Source organism: Vigna radiata, chromosome 5, assembly GCF_000741045.1.
Source record: "Vigna radiata var. radiata cultivar VC1973A chromosome 5, Vradiata_ver6, whole genome shotgun sequence".
NCBI lineage: Eukaryota > Viridiplantae > Streptophyta > Magnoliopsida > Fabales > Fabaceae > Vigna > Vigna radiata.
Genome location: NC_028355.1, coordinates 17,345,651 through 17,364,014, shown reverse-complemented (window position 1 = coordinate 17,364,014; position 18,364 = coordinate 17,345,651). Strand labels below are relative to the sequence as shown.

General features: G+C 33.3%; 4 protein-coding genes across 4 annotated transcripts; 2 read left to right on the top strand and 2 right to left on the bottom strand.

Annotated features, from left to right (window-relative positions):
• Nucleotides 1-2,517: 2,517 nt before the first annotated feature.
• On the bottom strand, nt 2,518-4,758 carry LOC106761664 (NAC domain-containing protein 59). Its single transcript, XM_014645233.2, has 4 exons — nt 4,492-4,758; nt 4,083-4,296; nt 3,378-3,649; nt 2,518-3,267 (listed from the first exon to the last, which is right to left on the bottom strand). Exons 1-4 carry the CDS (start codon nt 4,495-4,497, stop codon nt 2,701-2,703), a joined length of 1,059 nt encoding a protein of 352 aa, XP_014500719.1. The 5' UTR covers nt 4,498-4,758; the 3' UTR covers nt 2,518-2,700.
• A 6,096-nt stretch (nt 4,759-10,854) lies between these two features.
• On the top strand, nt 10,855-13,198 carry LOC106761208 (tRNA (guanine-N(7)-)-methyltransferase). The gene is made up of 2 exons (XM_014644735.2): nt 10,855-10,998; nt 12,165-13,198. Exon 2 carries the CDS (start codon nt 12,180-12,182, stop codon nt 12,945-12,947), a length of 768 nt encoding a protein of 255 aa, XP_014500221.1. The 5' UTR covers nt 10,855-10,998; nt 12,165-12,179; the 3' UTR covers nt 12,948-13,198.
• A 490-nt stretch (nt 13,199-13,688) lies between these two features.
• LOC106760389 (pentatricopeptide repeat-containing protein At2g20540) lies at nt 13,689-15,434 on the bottom strand. The gene has a single exon (XM_014643824.2). The coding sequence runs from the start codon at nt 15,400-15,402 to the stop codon at nt 13,762-13,764; it is 1,641 nt and encodes a 546-aa protein (XP_014499310.1). The 5' UTR covers nt 15,403-15,434; the 3' UTR covers nt 13,689-13,761.
• LOC106762289 (putative pentatricopeptide repeat-containing protein At3g15130) lies at nt 15,379-17,623 on the top strand. Its single transcript, XM_014646114.2, has one exon. It carries the CDS (start codon nt 15,405-15,407, stop codon nt 17,460-17,462), a length of 2,058 nt encoding a protein of 685 aa, XP_014501600.1. The 5' UTR covers nt 15,379-15,404; the 3' UTR covers nt 17,463-17,623.
• The last annotated feature ends 741 nt before the right edge of the window (nt 17,624-18,364 follow it).

The following is an 18,364-nucleotide window of genomic DNA, read 5'->3' as shown; positions in this document are numbered from 1 at the left end:
AAAATAAAAATAGTATTTAAAATTACATGTATTTGAATATATTAAATTATATTAAAATATTAAATTAAATAATTATTGTAATTAAAAAAAAAACAAAATTTAAGAAAATTTGTTAATCGGATATAGAAATCTGATACCCTATACTTCGGATATAGATATGCGATGTAGTTGTTTTTAAAATTTTGTTTTTTATTTAATTTAATTTAATATTTTAATATAATTTAGTATATTTTAATATAGTAAATCAAATTGATTATTATTATTATTTTATTTTTTATTTTTACTATTATTATTTTTATTTTAATTATTTAATATAATTATTATTATAATATAAATCATACTTTAATAATTGTTAAAATATAAAATTACATTAAATAATATTTGAATTTTAAATTAAATTAAATTATTATTAAGGTGATGCAGATTTTTAATAAGAAAGAGAAAAAATATGAAAAGATATTTATTAGAGTTAAAAATGAAACTTTTTGAAAAAGTTAGAGGTGTAGGATCAGTTGTCAGAAGGTCAAAAGTGGAATTTTTTGAGGTGCAGGATGAAGGCTTGGAGGTGTAGGATGAAGGCTTGGAGGTGTAGGATGAAACACCCATCCTAACTAGAATGAACATAGACCCATCCCAACGTAACTAATGATAGCCACTCACCTTGATCTAAGCCTAGATGGGTTCATCTTGACTTGAGCCCAGTCCAATTCATTTCAACATGGGCTAGGGTCGATCTAGTCATGGATTGATTTGGCTTAACTTGAACTTTGAGAGACTCTACTGAACTTGGGTTTGGGACAACTCAACTCGACTTAAGCCTAGGCTTACTCAGTTTAACTTAAGCCCAATTCAATTTGGTGTTGATCAGGCTAGGCTTGACCTTGTCTTTGTGTGGGTTCAGGCTTGGTCTTAATGATGCAAGACCCAACCTAGTCCTAATGGGTGAGGCCCAAGTTGACTCTAGCTAAACTCGATTAAACATGGGTAGACCTCAAATCAAATGAACTTGGACCTACCCTAGCTTAACTAAATGTGGACTCACCCTAAGTTGACTCGAGTTGGATCCATGTCAATTTGGATTGACCTGAATAAGGATCAACTCGACTCAACTTGGATCAGGGTCGACTCAACTCAACCTAGACTCGGGTTAGCTTAACTTTACCTAAGCTTGATTTGATTAGGTTTAACTTGAGTCAGACCAACTTGATTTGATTAGACTTAAATTGAATTGAGTTCGTTTTTACTCATATAGACTTAGTCTAATCTTGCATGAACCCAATATGCTTAACTTGAATTTAACCCATCTAGTATTACGAAACTTAAAATGATGTAAACACATCTTAAATTTTGGTTTCTCAAAATTTAAAAATATTCCATCCATATTAAATCTAAATCTAATTAAATTGATTAGTTTTAAGATAAAAAATGTAAATTTGGATTTGAGATAAATCTATTTAAATGAATTTAAAATGACATAAATTTGGATGATTAAAAGGTATCTAATAATTTTGTATTTTTTTTTCACCCATATATATATATAGTTTATCTACAACCGTCATACTACAATATTAGTCTTGATTTGCAAACTTAAAAGAATAAAAAAAAACGACTCACAAAGACATACTTTGATTGATGGAAAGTAGTTTTTTCTTGTGAGTCCATTGGATATCATGCTTTCATTTCTTGTGTGAAAGATATTCAAACAATTCAATAATTGCGAGAACTACATGTGAGAAATTGAAAAAAGGTCATTAACATGATATAGACTAAAGTATGTGACTTAAAAAGTACAATTAAACATAACATTATCATGCCAGCCGACCAACGTTTATGTAAGCCTATAACAAACTTTAATATACGAGACTTCTAAAATTTACTAAAATAATTTTAATATTATTTTATTTCTTCTAACGTTTAAGAATTAAAACTTCTAATCTGCTTTAACATTTTTTAGTCCTAGTAAAAGGCAAAGAGTTATTCGCTCTAAAAATTATTTACCTAAATCTGAATTATGTTACGTACCATGAGGAGAAAAAATTAATCAAATCTATAAATTTTTTAAAATGAAAGTATATTAATTTTGAACAAATAGAAGCCTGGTGATCATTATCGATGTTCATATGTTAATATACAAATTTTTGAAGTATAAAACTTCTCTAATTAAAAATATCGAGTCTTGAATTTCATATCAAACTGATCAACATTTTCTTCAGCAATAACAATACAGCGAATTCTGTATTATCGTGTGAGATGTTCCAAACTTTATACAAATTCATTTGCATTGATGCAAATTATATTTGAAAAAAAAATGGACACCACAGCAATAGCAGTTTAGAACAGATTTGCTGACAAACTATATTGTTAATAAAATAATTTAATTTTGGATCGTATATTATTGTTAAATTCAATGAAATGAAGAAGTTAAGCAAATAATCAGGGACAAGTTATGCAGTAATGAAACAACACATACAGTGTTTCTGATATTAGAGAAAATAAGAGTAATCGATAGACAAACATTCAAAAAGTTACTTGATTGAAATGATACACGATCACTATGACAGCGGTTGTGATTTAACCGCAGGAAACTTGGAAAGACGAGAAAAAGCAGAACTTGGATTTTATGGAAGCTGATGCAACTAAAGTCATAACATAGTATGAGAATGTGCCTAATAGACTAAAAGAAAGTCTCTTCATCAGAATTTAGTAGGAAGGCCAGTAGGTGTCTAGATCCATGCAATGGTCCATACCCATGAATCTATTCCCTTGAGAATTCATGTTATTACTCATTTCTGATCCATAACCTACATCTGCAACAAGAGAACCGGTTGTCATCATGCTGGAATTTACATCAAGAACTTGAGCCATTGTATGAACAGGAGCAGAAGAAGCTTGCATTGGTCGAAAAATGGGTTGTGTTGTGGTTGTTGCTCCTCCTCCTCCTCCTCCCAGATTCAAATTCAGTCCTGAAATGGTGAATCCTGCTGATGTTGGGTACCCCAATTGGGATTGCATTGGTTGATTGACACTACTTGTTGATCCACCCCCTCTTAAAACCCTAGCAAGTTCACCTAACTCAACACTGTTCATGTAGTTCCTTCCATAAAGGAAATGAGCAGCAGGATCTCCCAATTGCATCACTGGTGGCTGCATAATATTTGGCCCTATTTCTAAGCTGTAAGGATTCACTGCTCTTGCATGGTTGGAAGAAGGGAACTTTTTTGCACCACCACTCTTCTTGAATACCCTGCAAACCACCCACTCATCTTGCTGCATGCATGGAAATAGATGTTATATTAGTTCATCTTCTTTTTCTCTTGTCACAAGTTATTAATTACTATCTTAAAATAGAGTATATCAATATAATTATATGTATGTACCCTAGTTGTTCTGAAACTGGACTTTGAGTGAATGCGGTATTCATGCATGACCCAGTTGCTTTTCTCTCCTCTTGGAGCTCTTCCTTTGTAGAAAACTAAAGTCTTCTTCATGCCAATCAATTCTGATGTCCCACTGTTGAGGATCTCCTTGTCTTTCCCTGTTGTCTTCCAATACCCTGTGTTTGTTGCTCGATTGGTTCTCACACCAGTCGGGTATTTACGGTCTCTCAGACTGAAGAAGTACCATTCTTTTTCACCCATCTTAGCTTTCCCTATTTCATCAAAAGATAACTTCAATAACCACATATAACATATTGCACCACAGAACAATTGCTTTTCTTAGAAAATGAAGACATTATAATATATATAGCACATAAATCTTATCCATATCACAAGAAACACAAACGTCTACCTTAATATATGGAATACTTAGATTAATAATGGATGCATCAATCGGATGCGTGTATGGAATACTTAGATTTAATGTTCTGCTGACTATTTTGAAAAGATAAATCCAAAGCAAGAAAAAAAGATACGAAATTAACATTCATCTATATCTTGGTGCATGAGCAAGCTCGAATGAAGAAAGAAAAAACCCAAAATCAAATAACAAAAATTAATTTCTGTAACTATAAAGCAGGCATGCATAGAAAGTAATCTGAAATAAACAGAAGATAATTAGTCAGACAACAAATACATATGTACCTGGAAGCTCCCATGGCTCACTTTTGTTGAGATCCACATCAGTTATTGCTCTGCCTGTGAAATTAGAATCCGAGATCTTATTTAGGAGATAGCAAGTGACAAGTTCTTCATCGGTAGGATGAAATCGAAATCCTGGTGGTAGGGTTTCCTCTTTTGCATGAGTTCCTTCCATTTCTATATCCGTTCCCTCCTTGATAATGGCTTCCTTTTCCTTCTGTACCACACAAAGAGTGACATGATGCACATGACAGGGAAAAGCTTTGCAGAAACTTGAAGAAAGTTACTGAAAAGCTGTGTGTTATATGATTCCACTACCCAAGAAGAGTTAGCATACCCTTTGGATAAGAATAAATCACAAAGAGTTTGAAAATTAGGAAGTGTTAGATGAACAAGTTAAGCAGTTACTTACTTGCATGGAGAGAAACCCCTTGAATCAGGTTTTGATGCTTTATACAAGTTGTGTGGTTCAGTTGGAAACGAAACAATAACTTGAGGGATACTGCAAAAAAATAGGATAAAAGAGATGAATAAGGAGAGAGAGGTTTCTAATTAGTAGTAATCACCATGCATGAAGAGTAGGGAATTTAAGTAGAAAAGGTAAGGAAGAAAAAGGTGGAGAGTGTGTTTTTGAAGCTTTCACCAAATTTTGGTCTTCACCTTCAAGTTGCAGATAGTACAGTAGCTGTAAATACTATTATGACTTGAATTAGAATAATCACAATCTTTACCTCACCATTAATACTTTTCTTTGCTGACTGCTTTTACAAAGATAATTTTATAAGGAGCAATACCTAACGGAGATAAATAAAGATAATAAATGAGTGAAAGTGGTGATGATTTACACTGTAAATGTGAAAAAATAAATAAATACTAATGAAAGTTTATATATAATCATACTTTAAATCGAGCATACAAATTAAGAAGTAATTCATATTATCTATGAATTGTTATATATTAGTTTTTGATATCATAATTAAAAGAGTAGTTTCTTTATGATATTGGCAATTGAAAAATAAGAGAAGATAATAATTGGGAAGACTTAAAATTTGTAAGAATTGAATGGTTTTAGAAGGAAAAAAGATAAAAACATCAATGCATATATTTTGAGCAAAGATACTTGTATTTAATTCTAAATTTAAAATAGTAGCAGTGCTGATTGTTGATTAGCATATTTTCAATTATCTAATTATTTGCTCGACATACTTATCATAAATTAAAATTTTTAAAAATAATACTTATAATAGAAAAGGAATTTTGAAGTGATTAATCATGCACACGTGACGTGGTGGCCCCTACATTCTGAGAATGATTTGCAGCAACCAACAGGGTCGAGCCACGTTCTAGAAGATCGCAGGTTGTATACAAATGAGAACAATGAAAAAGTCAAGATGCACGAGGAATACCAAAGACAAAGACAACATGAACCAACCTCTGCATATTATATATAAATTAATTACGTATTACGTATTTCATGGAACACCATTTTCCAGAAATCCCTGTCCTTTCTCCTTCCATTTATCCCTTCATTTTCCACATGCCCTTTTCATTTTCATTAACTACACTTACATGCATTTGACGGAAACACAAACTCACTTAATGATCCTAATAATATAAATGTTAGTTAAGGTGATCATCACCCAGCTCATGAAGAAATTGTGTTTCTCATAAACATTTGGTATTATTACTATAATTATTAATCAAATTTCAATTAATCAATTTGTGTTAGTTTTGCTTGTGCTAAAAGCATATCGCTAGGATCCTGGGAAACGAAACCCTTATATATTGACGTTCCCTGACTCTCCTCAAATTGTAAAACACTCCTGCTATATTATATAATAATATCAATTTATTTTTATCTTTTAGATATTTATTATTAATTGGCAAACACAAGGCTACAACATAAAGCAAGATGATCTTTCTCGTATATCATGTCATGTTCTGCTGCATATGTAGCAGTTGACTGAGGTCTTCCCCTTCTGCATAATTCCGAAACAAAAGGGCGATTTTTCATTTTTTTTAAAGCAAATTATAATCTATATAGCTCCTAAGGGAGCTTTTCTTGATTGAACAAAGAAGAATTATTAAATGATCAGAAGATTAATTATTGTGAAGGGAAGTGGTAGATGGTATAAAGATCCGTGGCTTGACCGTTTCTTAATGATTATGATTTTTATTTTCCCAGTTTCTGTCCTTGTGGTAGATTTAATTAATTAGTTTGAAAAATTTGAGGAAGTTACAACCAATTGGAAATGGAAGTGTATATCTGGGACAGACTTGTACGTAAATACATGTTACACGATGAGTCAATGACCACCTGGGTCTTGGTAGGTTATTTACAGTGGAAAATACTGAGGGAAGATTCAAGTAAAATTCTTCATCTTTTTAATTTCACCTTATACATTTTCATCTTATTTATATTCTTAATTTAATTCTATATAAAGATTAAATTAAATATAAAAATTAAATTAAGATTCCATAAAGAGGCAACAGCAAAACCCTAATTAATAATGTTTTACATACAGAAGTTGAATTGCACTCATGATAATTCTTATAAACAAGGAAAGCCTATTGTCAAGTTAATTTCGTATTGGTTGGGGGAAACTACTTCTGCCATTGCGTGGCACAAATATACATATGTTGCAGATACGGAATATGTACGTAAATGGATGAAAGGATAAACCCTAAAACTATAAAGAATGTGAAACAGACACCCTGTTTAGGGTTCAATTTGTACTTTATTATTATAAGTCTGATACATAAAGAGAGATTTCACTTACAGTAAGGTAATTATAACTAATCTTGTCTTCAAATGAGAAAGTTGCCTTGCTTGTTTCATACGTAGTATCACTTGTCGGAAGGGCTGTGAATTATTTGTCGTCTTATAATTGTAGATGTTTTTTCAAAGGTAGGTAGTTATGATATTGGAAAGATTCACGGTTTTAGCATTGAATTATGAATCAAAAACTGTGTTTCAGAGTTCATACAATGTTCCAATATATCCAGTTGATTACTTATCATTCACTTCAAATAATTTAGTTTTACTGTCTCCATCTTGTTTACCTGTTCTGAAATGATCAACACTAATCTTTTCATCGAAGCTTCAAATTCAGAAAATGATAGGAATTCGTGGGTGACAGTGTGTGCGAAGAGTGATGTGGGATTTAACTAATGAGTTATACTGAAATTCATAACGCCACGTATATTTATCTTATGTACTCAAACTTTTCCATGGAATTGACAAAAGGATAAGGATTTTCCCACACTGTAAGTATGAACATACACTGTAAGGATTATCTTATGTCTGAGAATGATTTGCAGCATCTAAGCTAAAATTCTAAAGGTATTGGATTCTACGAATGAAAAGTGTTATTATTATCATCTACAAGAAAGGAAACGTGGAGAGGAAAAAACTTGGTAACGCAGTTTCTAGCAGTTTTACAGTTTCTTTTATGCATTATATTCCTCTAGGTTAAATTATGTAAACTTTTCTGTCCAAACAACTACCCTTTGTTTATTGATTACTTTGTTTTATTCATAAACATTAAACAACTACCTTTTGAATATGTATATTTATATTGTATCCTCTTTGGAAACAAAAATGACAAAGGAAGTCATCGTCCTTATTTTAGTTTTCCTGCATATCCTATAACTATTTCTACCACATCAATTATGTATCTGATTGATGTATTAAACTGATAAGACAGCTTCATTAGTATTATTTTAAGTATGAAATGACTTATTGGTCGTGGTTTTTACATTTGTTGATTAATTTTTATTTTGAAGTGATTGACAAGTAACAGGCCTGTCACACATTTAGAGTTAGGGTTCTTCTTTACTTCTTCCTCTTTCGTGACAGATGCACGTCAACCACACTTAACCATTAACATTGACAAAGTCCTTGCAAGATGCATAAGCTCATTAAAGTAAGATATGTGAAAGATCTTATTACCTTACAGAAAAAATGAATAAAAAGGTTGCTAATTAATCTTAGACAGCAATGTGATTCTGGTAATCTAATTCATGACAGAGCCAAGTTGGCTGTCCACAACTTCTCAATGGTTATATTTGGACTTTTACTCCCATAATTAAGTGCAGTATGTATCAGTTTACGTGAGTCATATATTAATTGTCACTTCCACTTGCAAAGGGTCCTAGATTACAGAAGTAATAAGATACATATATCAGATTTTTTCTTCACATGTCAATGTTCTGCAATATTCCAATACTTGAAAAATAATCAAAACAGATGAAGGTTTTTCTTCTGTTAGAAAATATACAATTTACATCATATTAAAATGTCAAGTTAACTAGTAAGTTAGGAATATATATTTTATTCTGAGTTTCTATTAATCAAATGGTTTTGCAGATAATTTTTTTTATTCTAAGTTTCTATATAATAAACAAATAGTCTTTTTTATTTTTTATTTGAATTTTTTATTTTTGCAGATAATTTTTTTTATTCTGAGTTTCTATTAATTAACAAATAATATTAATCAATAGTTTTGCTGATAAAAAAACTTATACATTTTATTAATTTTAAGACTTTACATGAAAACGAGTTTTCAGTATTTTTCAATAATAAAATTTGGTTCAAAATTCAATTTCATTTTTTATATAAAAATTCTCAAAAATAATTATCAATAATAACACCCAAAGTAAATAAATATGTGAATATACAAACTCATGACATTGTTAATTAGTTTTATTCTGTCTCTCTTCAAGAAAGTCAGATTGTTAATTAAAATATTGTTTGCACGTGGCCATGTATTCGGAGATCAAATTTAGTATATTCTTATCTTTGAAGATATATATTTTTTTCAAAATAAAAATAATATATCATAAATATTTCTCAAAATACCATACAATTTTTTTTAGACAATTCACTAGATACATTAATCCTTGACAGTGAGACTTATCACTGTGGTAGTCAACCACCACAATTCTCTAAAGTTCTTATACAATATTATGAGTTTGACTCCTTAAAAATAAAATGAAGCAGTCCTATAAAAATTAGTTTTCACCTTTGTTTTGATTCTATGCTAGTTTTCTGGTTCTTCATTACTTTGACATAGTGCATGGTTTTGCTCAATAATGTTATGTTGTTCATTGTCCCTTTAGAAGTTAACGTGGTTGTTGTGGAAGTCTATAGCAAAATATGGTTGAAGCTTGGATTTTGATGGGAGAAAACTTCTTCAAGGTGACTCTTAAAAGGTGTTGATAAGGGGATTGGAGATGAACATTCACCATGATTGAGTTGCAAGTTATCTATTCCCACAAATGCCATTAATATCATGTGTATGATGGTTTAGAGCCTCTCTTGCATTGTTTCAAGTTGTTCAGCCATGGATATTGGTTGCTGCTAAAATCACAGCATAACTAATCATACAAACAACAAAGAACTGAGATTTACGATGAAAAATATTGTCAATTAAAGAAGGAAATTTAAATCTAAGTGAGATCTTGTAAGATGAAATTTATATCATTCTATATATATATATATAATATATATATATATATATATAATGGTTTAATCATTAGTTAATGTAAAATTAAATATTAATAGACTTTTTACCTCCTCTTATATATTTGACGTAGGACTAGACATTAATTAATGATGCAATAATGGATGAAATAATATAACCTGCTTTTCATCAGAGTTGAGTATTTTTGAAGCTTAAAGACATGGTTGTCTGTTATTTAGGTGAAGCACATGCAATATCCATATTCTGTATTTTTTTCAAAACAGTGATGTATCTATATGTTAGCTTAAGTGAAGCACAAGTAGGCTACCTTTTCTATCCGTTATCTGGTTCTTGTCTATCTCCATTCTAGAATCTTGAATGAGTGACATAACTATGACTAATCAACCTTTTTCATTAAATCAATTAATGTTGAAGAAATCAGCAACACATAATAATTTGAAGCAGGACATTCATGGCAATAAACACTTTCACTTTACAAGAAATTGTTTTTTCTTGAATTTCCAACTTTCAAATACTCCAGCAGATGAAAAACTTATATATAATACGTTTGGCAGATAACAAAATGTTAGTATATGCAAAATAATTCAATGCTAACCTCATAAGTTTTCTGAGTTTACATCATAAGTGAGCTACCGTTGACGAAAGAGGTCAAATTAAGAGGCTCTAGAACATAAATAAAGCAGTACAGTGACAGATGTATCTAAACCACTTGTTTATTTTTCGCTTATAACACGCATGTTTAAGATGCACGACTCTTGCATACTTCAACTATGTTTTTATATGTTTTAATGGAGAAAGTATGAATGTAAATAAAGAAGTAATTAATAAGGGGCATATAATAAATAATGTAAAAGCTCAAGGTACTTGCTTCATTAAGCAAATTAATTTAGAAACTCCACACACACCTTTTATATAAATTAATGTATTTTATAAAGTTCAAAATGATCAGCCATTTATTGGTTAAAATGACTCAACCAATCCATTCATTTTAATTTTTTTAATATAAATAAATGAATTATTCAAAAGAAAAACAAATATTACAATTTACGAGTTTTCCAATATTTTATTTTTATGCATGCAACCAATATTATTTATTATAAGAGAAGTAAATCGGATGCATGCGCTGTCTTTATAATCGGTTGGAAAAACTTTAAGTTAGAATAAAAATACGTTTCATATTTTTGGTTAATTTTTTTATTCTCTTTTGGGCTTGTTTTTAGCAGGCTTGGGCCCAATGAGAATGGTCCATACTGTAACGAGCCTACACATAGTTCCCTCCATCACGTCACGTGTGTTTTAATTCAAAGCCTATTTCGTTTTGTTTTTCGTTTCGTTTCTGCTAAAACCGCTACTTGCAGAGGCTCAGCAAAATCACTTCGTTCAGATTCAGTTTCGAAGAATTTGAAAGTTTTCTCCTGAAATCTATCTATTAGGTAATCTTATTAATCCCTAACTTGTTTTTTTTTTTTTTTTGTTTCTTTTTATGATTTTTATGTTTATGAGATTGTGAATTGTTCTCTGTAGCCAGTCAGTTACGTTTTTTTCTTCTTCGTCTTTCATGTTCAACATAGGTTGGAGTTAGTGTTTGATTTTGCGAATCTCGTATGCATTGTTTTTTCTCTGGAATGTCATTCAAATTGGTTTGCACGCTAGGTGTTCACCATAATTCCTAAACAACAAACTTCCGTGGTTTCCCCAAACAATGTCATTTAGTTTTTAATTATTTAAAAATAAACTACATTGTAGTCATGTTGTTTGAATTATTTGTTACCCTGTGGGTGGGAAATATCAAAATACATTTCGATTATTCGAAGTTTGTTGGTGCAGTTATCCAAATTCTTTTTTTTTACTGATAATCAAATAATAATAACATGGGATTTGGGAATATCATTTGAGCCAACCCATGGTTTCTTGGTAAGTTGGGGTGTTAAGGAATGTTGACCATCTACATCTATCTATTCGTGGTAAATTTGTTGTCTTAATTATGACTGTTCAAGCCTCCTCAAAGCAAGTTTACATGTTACTGCATTCTTTCTGGAAAACAATGTTGTGTTCATGTTCTAGTCGGAATTCTGACGTATCTCTTATCAATTGTTATTCATTCCACACTTCAATTGGAAATTAACAAATTTGTGAAGGACGTACCATTTTAAATATGTATATATGTCCATTCAACTTGTAATAATGGGGATAATCCTTCCGTGGCCAATATAATTTCAACTTATGATATTCAGAAATTGCACCGAGAGGGGATCCGTCTTTCTTTCTTTTTTTTTTTTTTTTCTGTTGTTGCCTTCTTGATTGTTAATGAGATAATAAGTTTAGTTGGCAACGTTTTACCAAGTTTCGTTCTTGCCATTGAAATTATCCAACAGAGCTTGCTGTGAATCTGATAATATTTAAAAGGACAAATTATAAATGAAGATAATGAAACTTGTGGCACACTTCAAGGTTTACAGGTTTCTCAGTTTAGTAGGTTTGGCGAAATTAGTTTCTTGATTTTACTCTTCAATCTTGATGTTAAGAGCTTCAAAAGTGGATTACCAATCATCAGCATATCTTCTTTATTCCGAAGGTTCTGACTTTTACCATACTGCAGTTTGAATAAATAGACATGTCTAAGAATGAAGTAAATCCAACTATCAGCAAGTCAACTGGATTGCCTCGAAAGCGCTTCTATCGTGCACGAGCACACAGCAATCCACTGAGTGACTCTCACTTCCCTGTGTCAATATCACCCAGCCATGTTGATTATTCCCTCCATTACCCTCAGCTCTTTCCCTCGGCTGGTCAAGCTGATAGTTCCAAAAGGATTCAATTTGCTGATGTTGGTTGTGGTTTTGGAGGGCTGCTCATAAGCCTTTCGACTCTGTTCCCAGAAACATTGATGATTGGAATGGAACTTAGGGATAAAGTTACTGAGTATGTCAAGGAACGAATTTCATCTTTAAGGGTAGCAAATCCAGGTCAATACCAAAACGTTTCTGTAGTGCGAACTAACTCCATGAAGTACATTCCCAATTACTTTGGGAAAGGACAGCTCTCAAAGATGTTTTTCTTGTTTCCTGATCCTCATTTTAAAGAGAAGAATCATCGCCGCAGAGTTATAAGTCCGTTCTTGCTAGATGAGTATGCTTATGTTCTTGAGGTTGGTGGAATTATATATACAATAACGGATGTAGAAGAGCTCGGAGACTGGATGAAGTCTTGTCTGGAGAATCATCCTATGTTCGAAGCCCTGACTAAGAAAGAACTTGAGGCAGATCCAGTTGTTAAGCTCTTGAGCTCTGCAACTGAAGAAGGCCAAAAGGTTGCTAGAAATGGGGGACAAACTTTCCAGGCTGTATTCAGACGTATTGTGCCATCCGATCAAACATCCTAAACTTCTGCTGTCTAACTTAGTGTGCTGCTATTGGAAGTGAAAAAAAAGCTTGCAACATGATTGAAATTGCTGCGTTACTGGTATAAAGTTGGCTTCACAAGGATCGGATCACATGGCCTTTACCATCTTTTATACGAATGTGTGTGTGTATTTTCATTTTTATTTAACTGAACTTATGCGATATTAAAACAGGAGTGTTGTAGTTCGTGACTGAACCATTTGAATTTGTCATTAGTGACAGTTTTGGTTCTTGTTCGTTTTAGGTGTGTTAACTTACTAAATTGGAACAAAAATACAAATATCAAATTAAATAATTTTAAGATTAATATGTTTAGTTTTTTCTAAAATTGGGAAATTTTAATTTGGGTAAAGCATTTATGCTTTTGTTTCTTCAAAATTGAATATCTGTAGTATTATATGACATTAATTAATTATGTTTTGAACAAAAAAGTTTCAAAAAATATATCTGTAAAAGCTTTTTATTGTTACTTTGGTAGAATATAAATTTTATTTAACTATATTATTTTAAAAACTCTAATATATCTATCTTTTAAGTTAAAAACTATTAAAAAGGTTACTTTGTCAAACACAAAATAATTTTATTAAAATTTCATGTAATATTTTTCTTTGCAATCTGGATAAACATCTAACACAAACAAACATGTTTAATCTAAAAAAGTTTCAAAATTTTATAAAATAGATATAACTAATCTATTATTATAAAACAAATATTAGGACTAGAAACACTAATGTAATATTTTCGAGGAATGAAAATCAATGACAAGTATTTTAAGAGAACTAAATAAATAATTTATTATAGAAATTGATTAAAAAGTGGTAATTTTCTGTAAACTTGGCCTTGGCCTGCTTCTTCTTCCACAAACTCCATGAAGTCACTGGATGTAGTTTGGTGTAAAGTCAGCCCTTCTAGGATCGTGAAAACATCTTGTGAAAAGGGCTTTGTATCGTCACCTGATACAAATTCCTGAACCATATTATCAACCTCAATCAAGCTACTCCCCGGTGTTTTCTTTATCCTCTTGCTTCTGATGAGTTTCCTAACATTTGAAACGCCTTCCCACTTCCCAAGTTCTGCATATATGTTAGCAAGCAACACATAGTTTCCAGACTCTTCAGGCTCAAGCTCCAAAAGCTGTTCCATGGCAACAACAGCAATCTCAAGATTGCGATGAATCCTGCAAGAGCTCAACAAAGAGTTCCATATCCTGGAGTCTGGTTGCATTGGCATCTTCATTATTGTGTCAAGAGCCTCATGAAGCCGTCCCCAACGTCCTAGAAGATCAACTAGACAACCATAGTGCTCAATCTCTGGCTCTAAATGATTATCCACCCTCATAACATCAAAATATCTCAACCCCTCCTTCCACAACCCTGCATGAACACAAGCTGACAAAACACCAACAAATGTTACCCCATTAGGAGCCACTCCTGCATTCTGCATATCTTCAAAAACTCGAATTGCCTCATACCCTTTTCCATGATTCGCCAGTCCCCCAATCATGGTACTCCAACAAATCACATCCTTCTCAACCATCTGATAAAACAACCCCATAGCTTCATCAATGCAGCCACACTTACCATACATTTCAATAAGTGCATTACACACAGCAGTCTTCTTCAAAAACCCACTTTTCTCCGAGTATTTGTGAATCCACTTCCCAACTTCAAGAGCCCCAAGCTGTGCACACGCCGGCAGAACAGATATAACACTTATCTCATCAGGCTCAATACCCACCTCTTGCATCCCGCGAAAAATCTCTAACGCATCCACAAAACACCCTGCTTTAGTATACCCATTAATCATAGTCGTCCAAGACACGATTGTCCTACAAGGCATTTCATTAAACGCTTCCCGCGCACTCTTCATCTGCCCCAGCCTCGCGTGCCCCGAGATTAAACTATTCCACGAAACTGCGTCTCTGACAGTCATTTCCTCAAACACTTGGTATGCACCTTTCAAATCGCCAGACTTCGTGTACATATCAATCAGCGCGTTATCTGTTATTGCGTGCGACTTGGGTCCAAACTTGCACACTTGCGCGTGAACTTGCTGCCCGAGGCGGCGACACCGAATGCCTGCACACGACTTTATCACAAAAGGGATCGTGAATTTGTCTGGCAGTGATGATTTCGTTGCATGTCTCAGCATTTCTTTGAACACATAAATTGCCAGAGAATATCTGTGATTATGAGTGCAGGTTCTGATTATTGCGTTGTAAGAGAACACGTTTGGGTCCTCTAGATTTTGGAATATCAAGGTCGCGTAATCCACGTGACCCAAGTTGTCGCACAGATCCAACATTTTGGTGGCCAAAAAGTTGCTCTGTGACAGTGATAACTTAACGATGTGAGCGTGAAGCTTCTTCAGTTCCGCGATTTTGGAGCAGGTTCTCAGGGTTGCCACAAAACGGTTTTCTAATTCTCTTACTCCCATCGATGAGCGAGGGCCGACTATTGAGTAAGATTCTGAACAAGTGTTCGAAGCGTCGTTTGCTTGATCAGGGAAAGCAAGCACATGGAGTTGTGGAGAAACTAGGATTTAGGCGTGATTTGGTTTTGAACAATGATCTTATAGATATGTACTCAAAATGTGGTACCATGGATTTGGCTTGTTCGGTGTTTGTTCGAATGACTCAGAGAAATGTAGTGTCTTGGACGGCTCTAATGTGTGGATATCTGCAAAATGGTGATGCCAGAGCCTCTCTGCTTTTGTTTTCTAAAATGGGTCATTCAGATGTTAGGCCAAATGAGTTCACACTATCCACGAGTCTTAAAGCATCTGGGATTTTGGGAATCGCTCAGAATGGAATGCAGATACATGGCTTTTGTGCAAAATCTAATTTTGATTGGGTACCTGTTGTGGGCAATTCTACGATGGACATGTATTCCAAGTGTGGGATGGTTAGGGAGGCAGCGCAAGTGTTCAACACTTTGACAGAGAGAAATGTTATAAGTTGGAATGTAATGATTGCTGGGTACTGCAACGATGGCAATGGTGGAGAGGCTTTGAGTCTATTTCGGGAAATGCAAGTGAATGGGGAAGTTCCAGATGGATATACATATTCAAGCTCGTTGAAGGCGTGTAATTGTGCTGGTGCAGTGGGAGAAGGAATGCAAATCCATGCTGCGTTAATCAGACATGGATTTCCTTACTTGGCTGAATCAGCTGTTGCAGGTGCTTTGGTTGATCTGTATGTCAAATGCAGGCGCATGGCTGAAGCTAGGAGAGTGTTCCATCGAATTGAAGAGAAGAGTGTGATGTCTTGGAGCACACTAATTCTTGGTTATGCACATGAAGATAATTTGGCAGAAGCAATGGACTTGTTTAGGGAGTTGAGAGAGAGCAGACATAGAATGGATGGGTTTGTACTCTCGAGTCTCATTGGTGTATTTGCTGATTTTGCTCTTGCAGAGCAAGGGAAGCAAATGCATGCTTATGCCATAAAAGTGCCGTATGGTTTATTGGAAATGTCTGTGGCTAATTCAGTGCTGGATATGTACATGAAATGCGGACTAATAGATGAGGCAGATGCACTTTTCAGAGAGATGCTAGCAAGAAATGTGGTTTCATGGACCGTTATGATCACTGGTTATGGGAAACACGGTATTGGGAACAAGGCAATTGAACTGTTTAACCAAATGCAAATGAACGGAATAGAACCTGATAGTGTAACTTACTTAGCTGTGCTCACAGCTTGCAGCCATTCTGGACTCATCAAAGAAGGTAAAAAATACTTCTCTAGTTTATGTAACAATCAGCAAATCAAACCTCAAGTAGAGCATTATGCTTGCATGGTTGATCTCCTTGGACGAGGTGGACTCTTAAAGGATGCAAAGGATCTCATTGAGAAAATGCCCCTACAGCCAAATGTGGGCATATGGCAAACACTACTCAGTGTTTGTAGAATGCATGCAGATGTGGAAATGGGGAAAGAAGTGGGAGAAATACTTATGAGATTGGATGGTAATAATCCAGCCAACTATGTCATTTTTTCAAACATGTATGCTGCTGGAGGGTATTGGAAAGAGAGTGAGAAACTAAGAGAAACCGCGAAGAGAAAGGGATTGAAGAAAGAAGCAGGACGCAGTTGGGTAGAGATAGACAAGGAAATTCATATTTTTTATAATGGAGATGGCATGCATCCTCTCATAGGGGAAATTCATGAAGTGTTGAAAGAAGTGGAGAAGAGGGTGAAGGATGAAATGGGGTATGTTCATGGTGTAAATTTTTCCTTGCATGATGTTGAGGAGGAGTCAAAGGTAGAAAGTTTGAGGGTTCATAGCGAGAAATTGGCTATTGGGTTGGTTTTGGTTAGACGGGGACTGAAAGTAGAAAAGGTGATTAGGATTTTCAAGAATTTGAGGGTTTGTGGGGATTGTCATGCATTCATCAAGGGTTTGTCAAAGGTTTTGAAGATTGTTTTTGTGGTGAGAGATGCAAATAGGTTTCACAGATTTGAGAACGGCTTGTGTTCATGTGGAGATTACTGGTGAATTGATACAAGAATTATAACCAAATTGAATCAACTTCTGGCTCTCTCCCTATTGGCATGTATTATAGAAAACTAAAGTTCTTGTACTTCTATTCTCTAAAATGGACAAGAAAGAAATATAATTTTATAGATGATTGAAAACATAAATCAGAATAAAAATACAATAAGATGATCTCTTGAACACTCAAAAATAATAAAATGATAAGAGAATTTATTCTGAAAATTAATAAAGCATCATTTTTCTATCTTAATCTTCAAAGATTATTTTAACAATCCATTTTGTTTAGTTTCACTTTCTCCAACAAAATGAGCTGAAATTAGTACTTAACAGGTTAAACCTACAATATTGAGAATTTAGTTGAAATGGTCCTATAATATACATGGTCAACTAATTTGGATTTGTTACATCATTGAAAAATATTGATTTTGATTATAGTTATTTAAAATAAATATCTGATGAGGTATCTATATAGTGTAATGGTCACTGTTATATCCAATTACATCGTATTTAGTTACAGTAAAGTTACTATTAGAAAAATGGGGAGTTACTTACGATACAACGAGGTAGAGGGAAGGGAGGGTTCATTCATATAACATAAAATCTGTAAAAGGGGAGATTATAAAGGAATTTTGTAAGTGAGTCATCTCTTATTTTATGTTCTTTTACAATAAGATTTTTTTTTTTTTTGTAATTTAGATTCCTGAAAGTATGGTTAGCCTTTTACCATCCAATTTCATTTTCTTTATTACTTTCGTTTATATTCTAGTTTTGAATTTCAAAACAATTGTTTGACTTAGCAGGGTGCCACCCCAAGGGAATGAAGAAAACATTCAGGTCCTCCGTCTCTATAATTTTACTTTTGCTTTAATAAATTTTAGCGAATAGGATAAAAAGATGAAAAC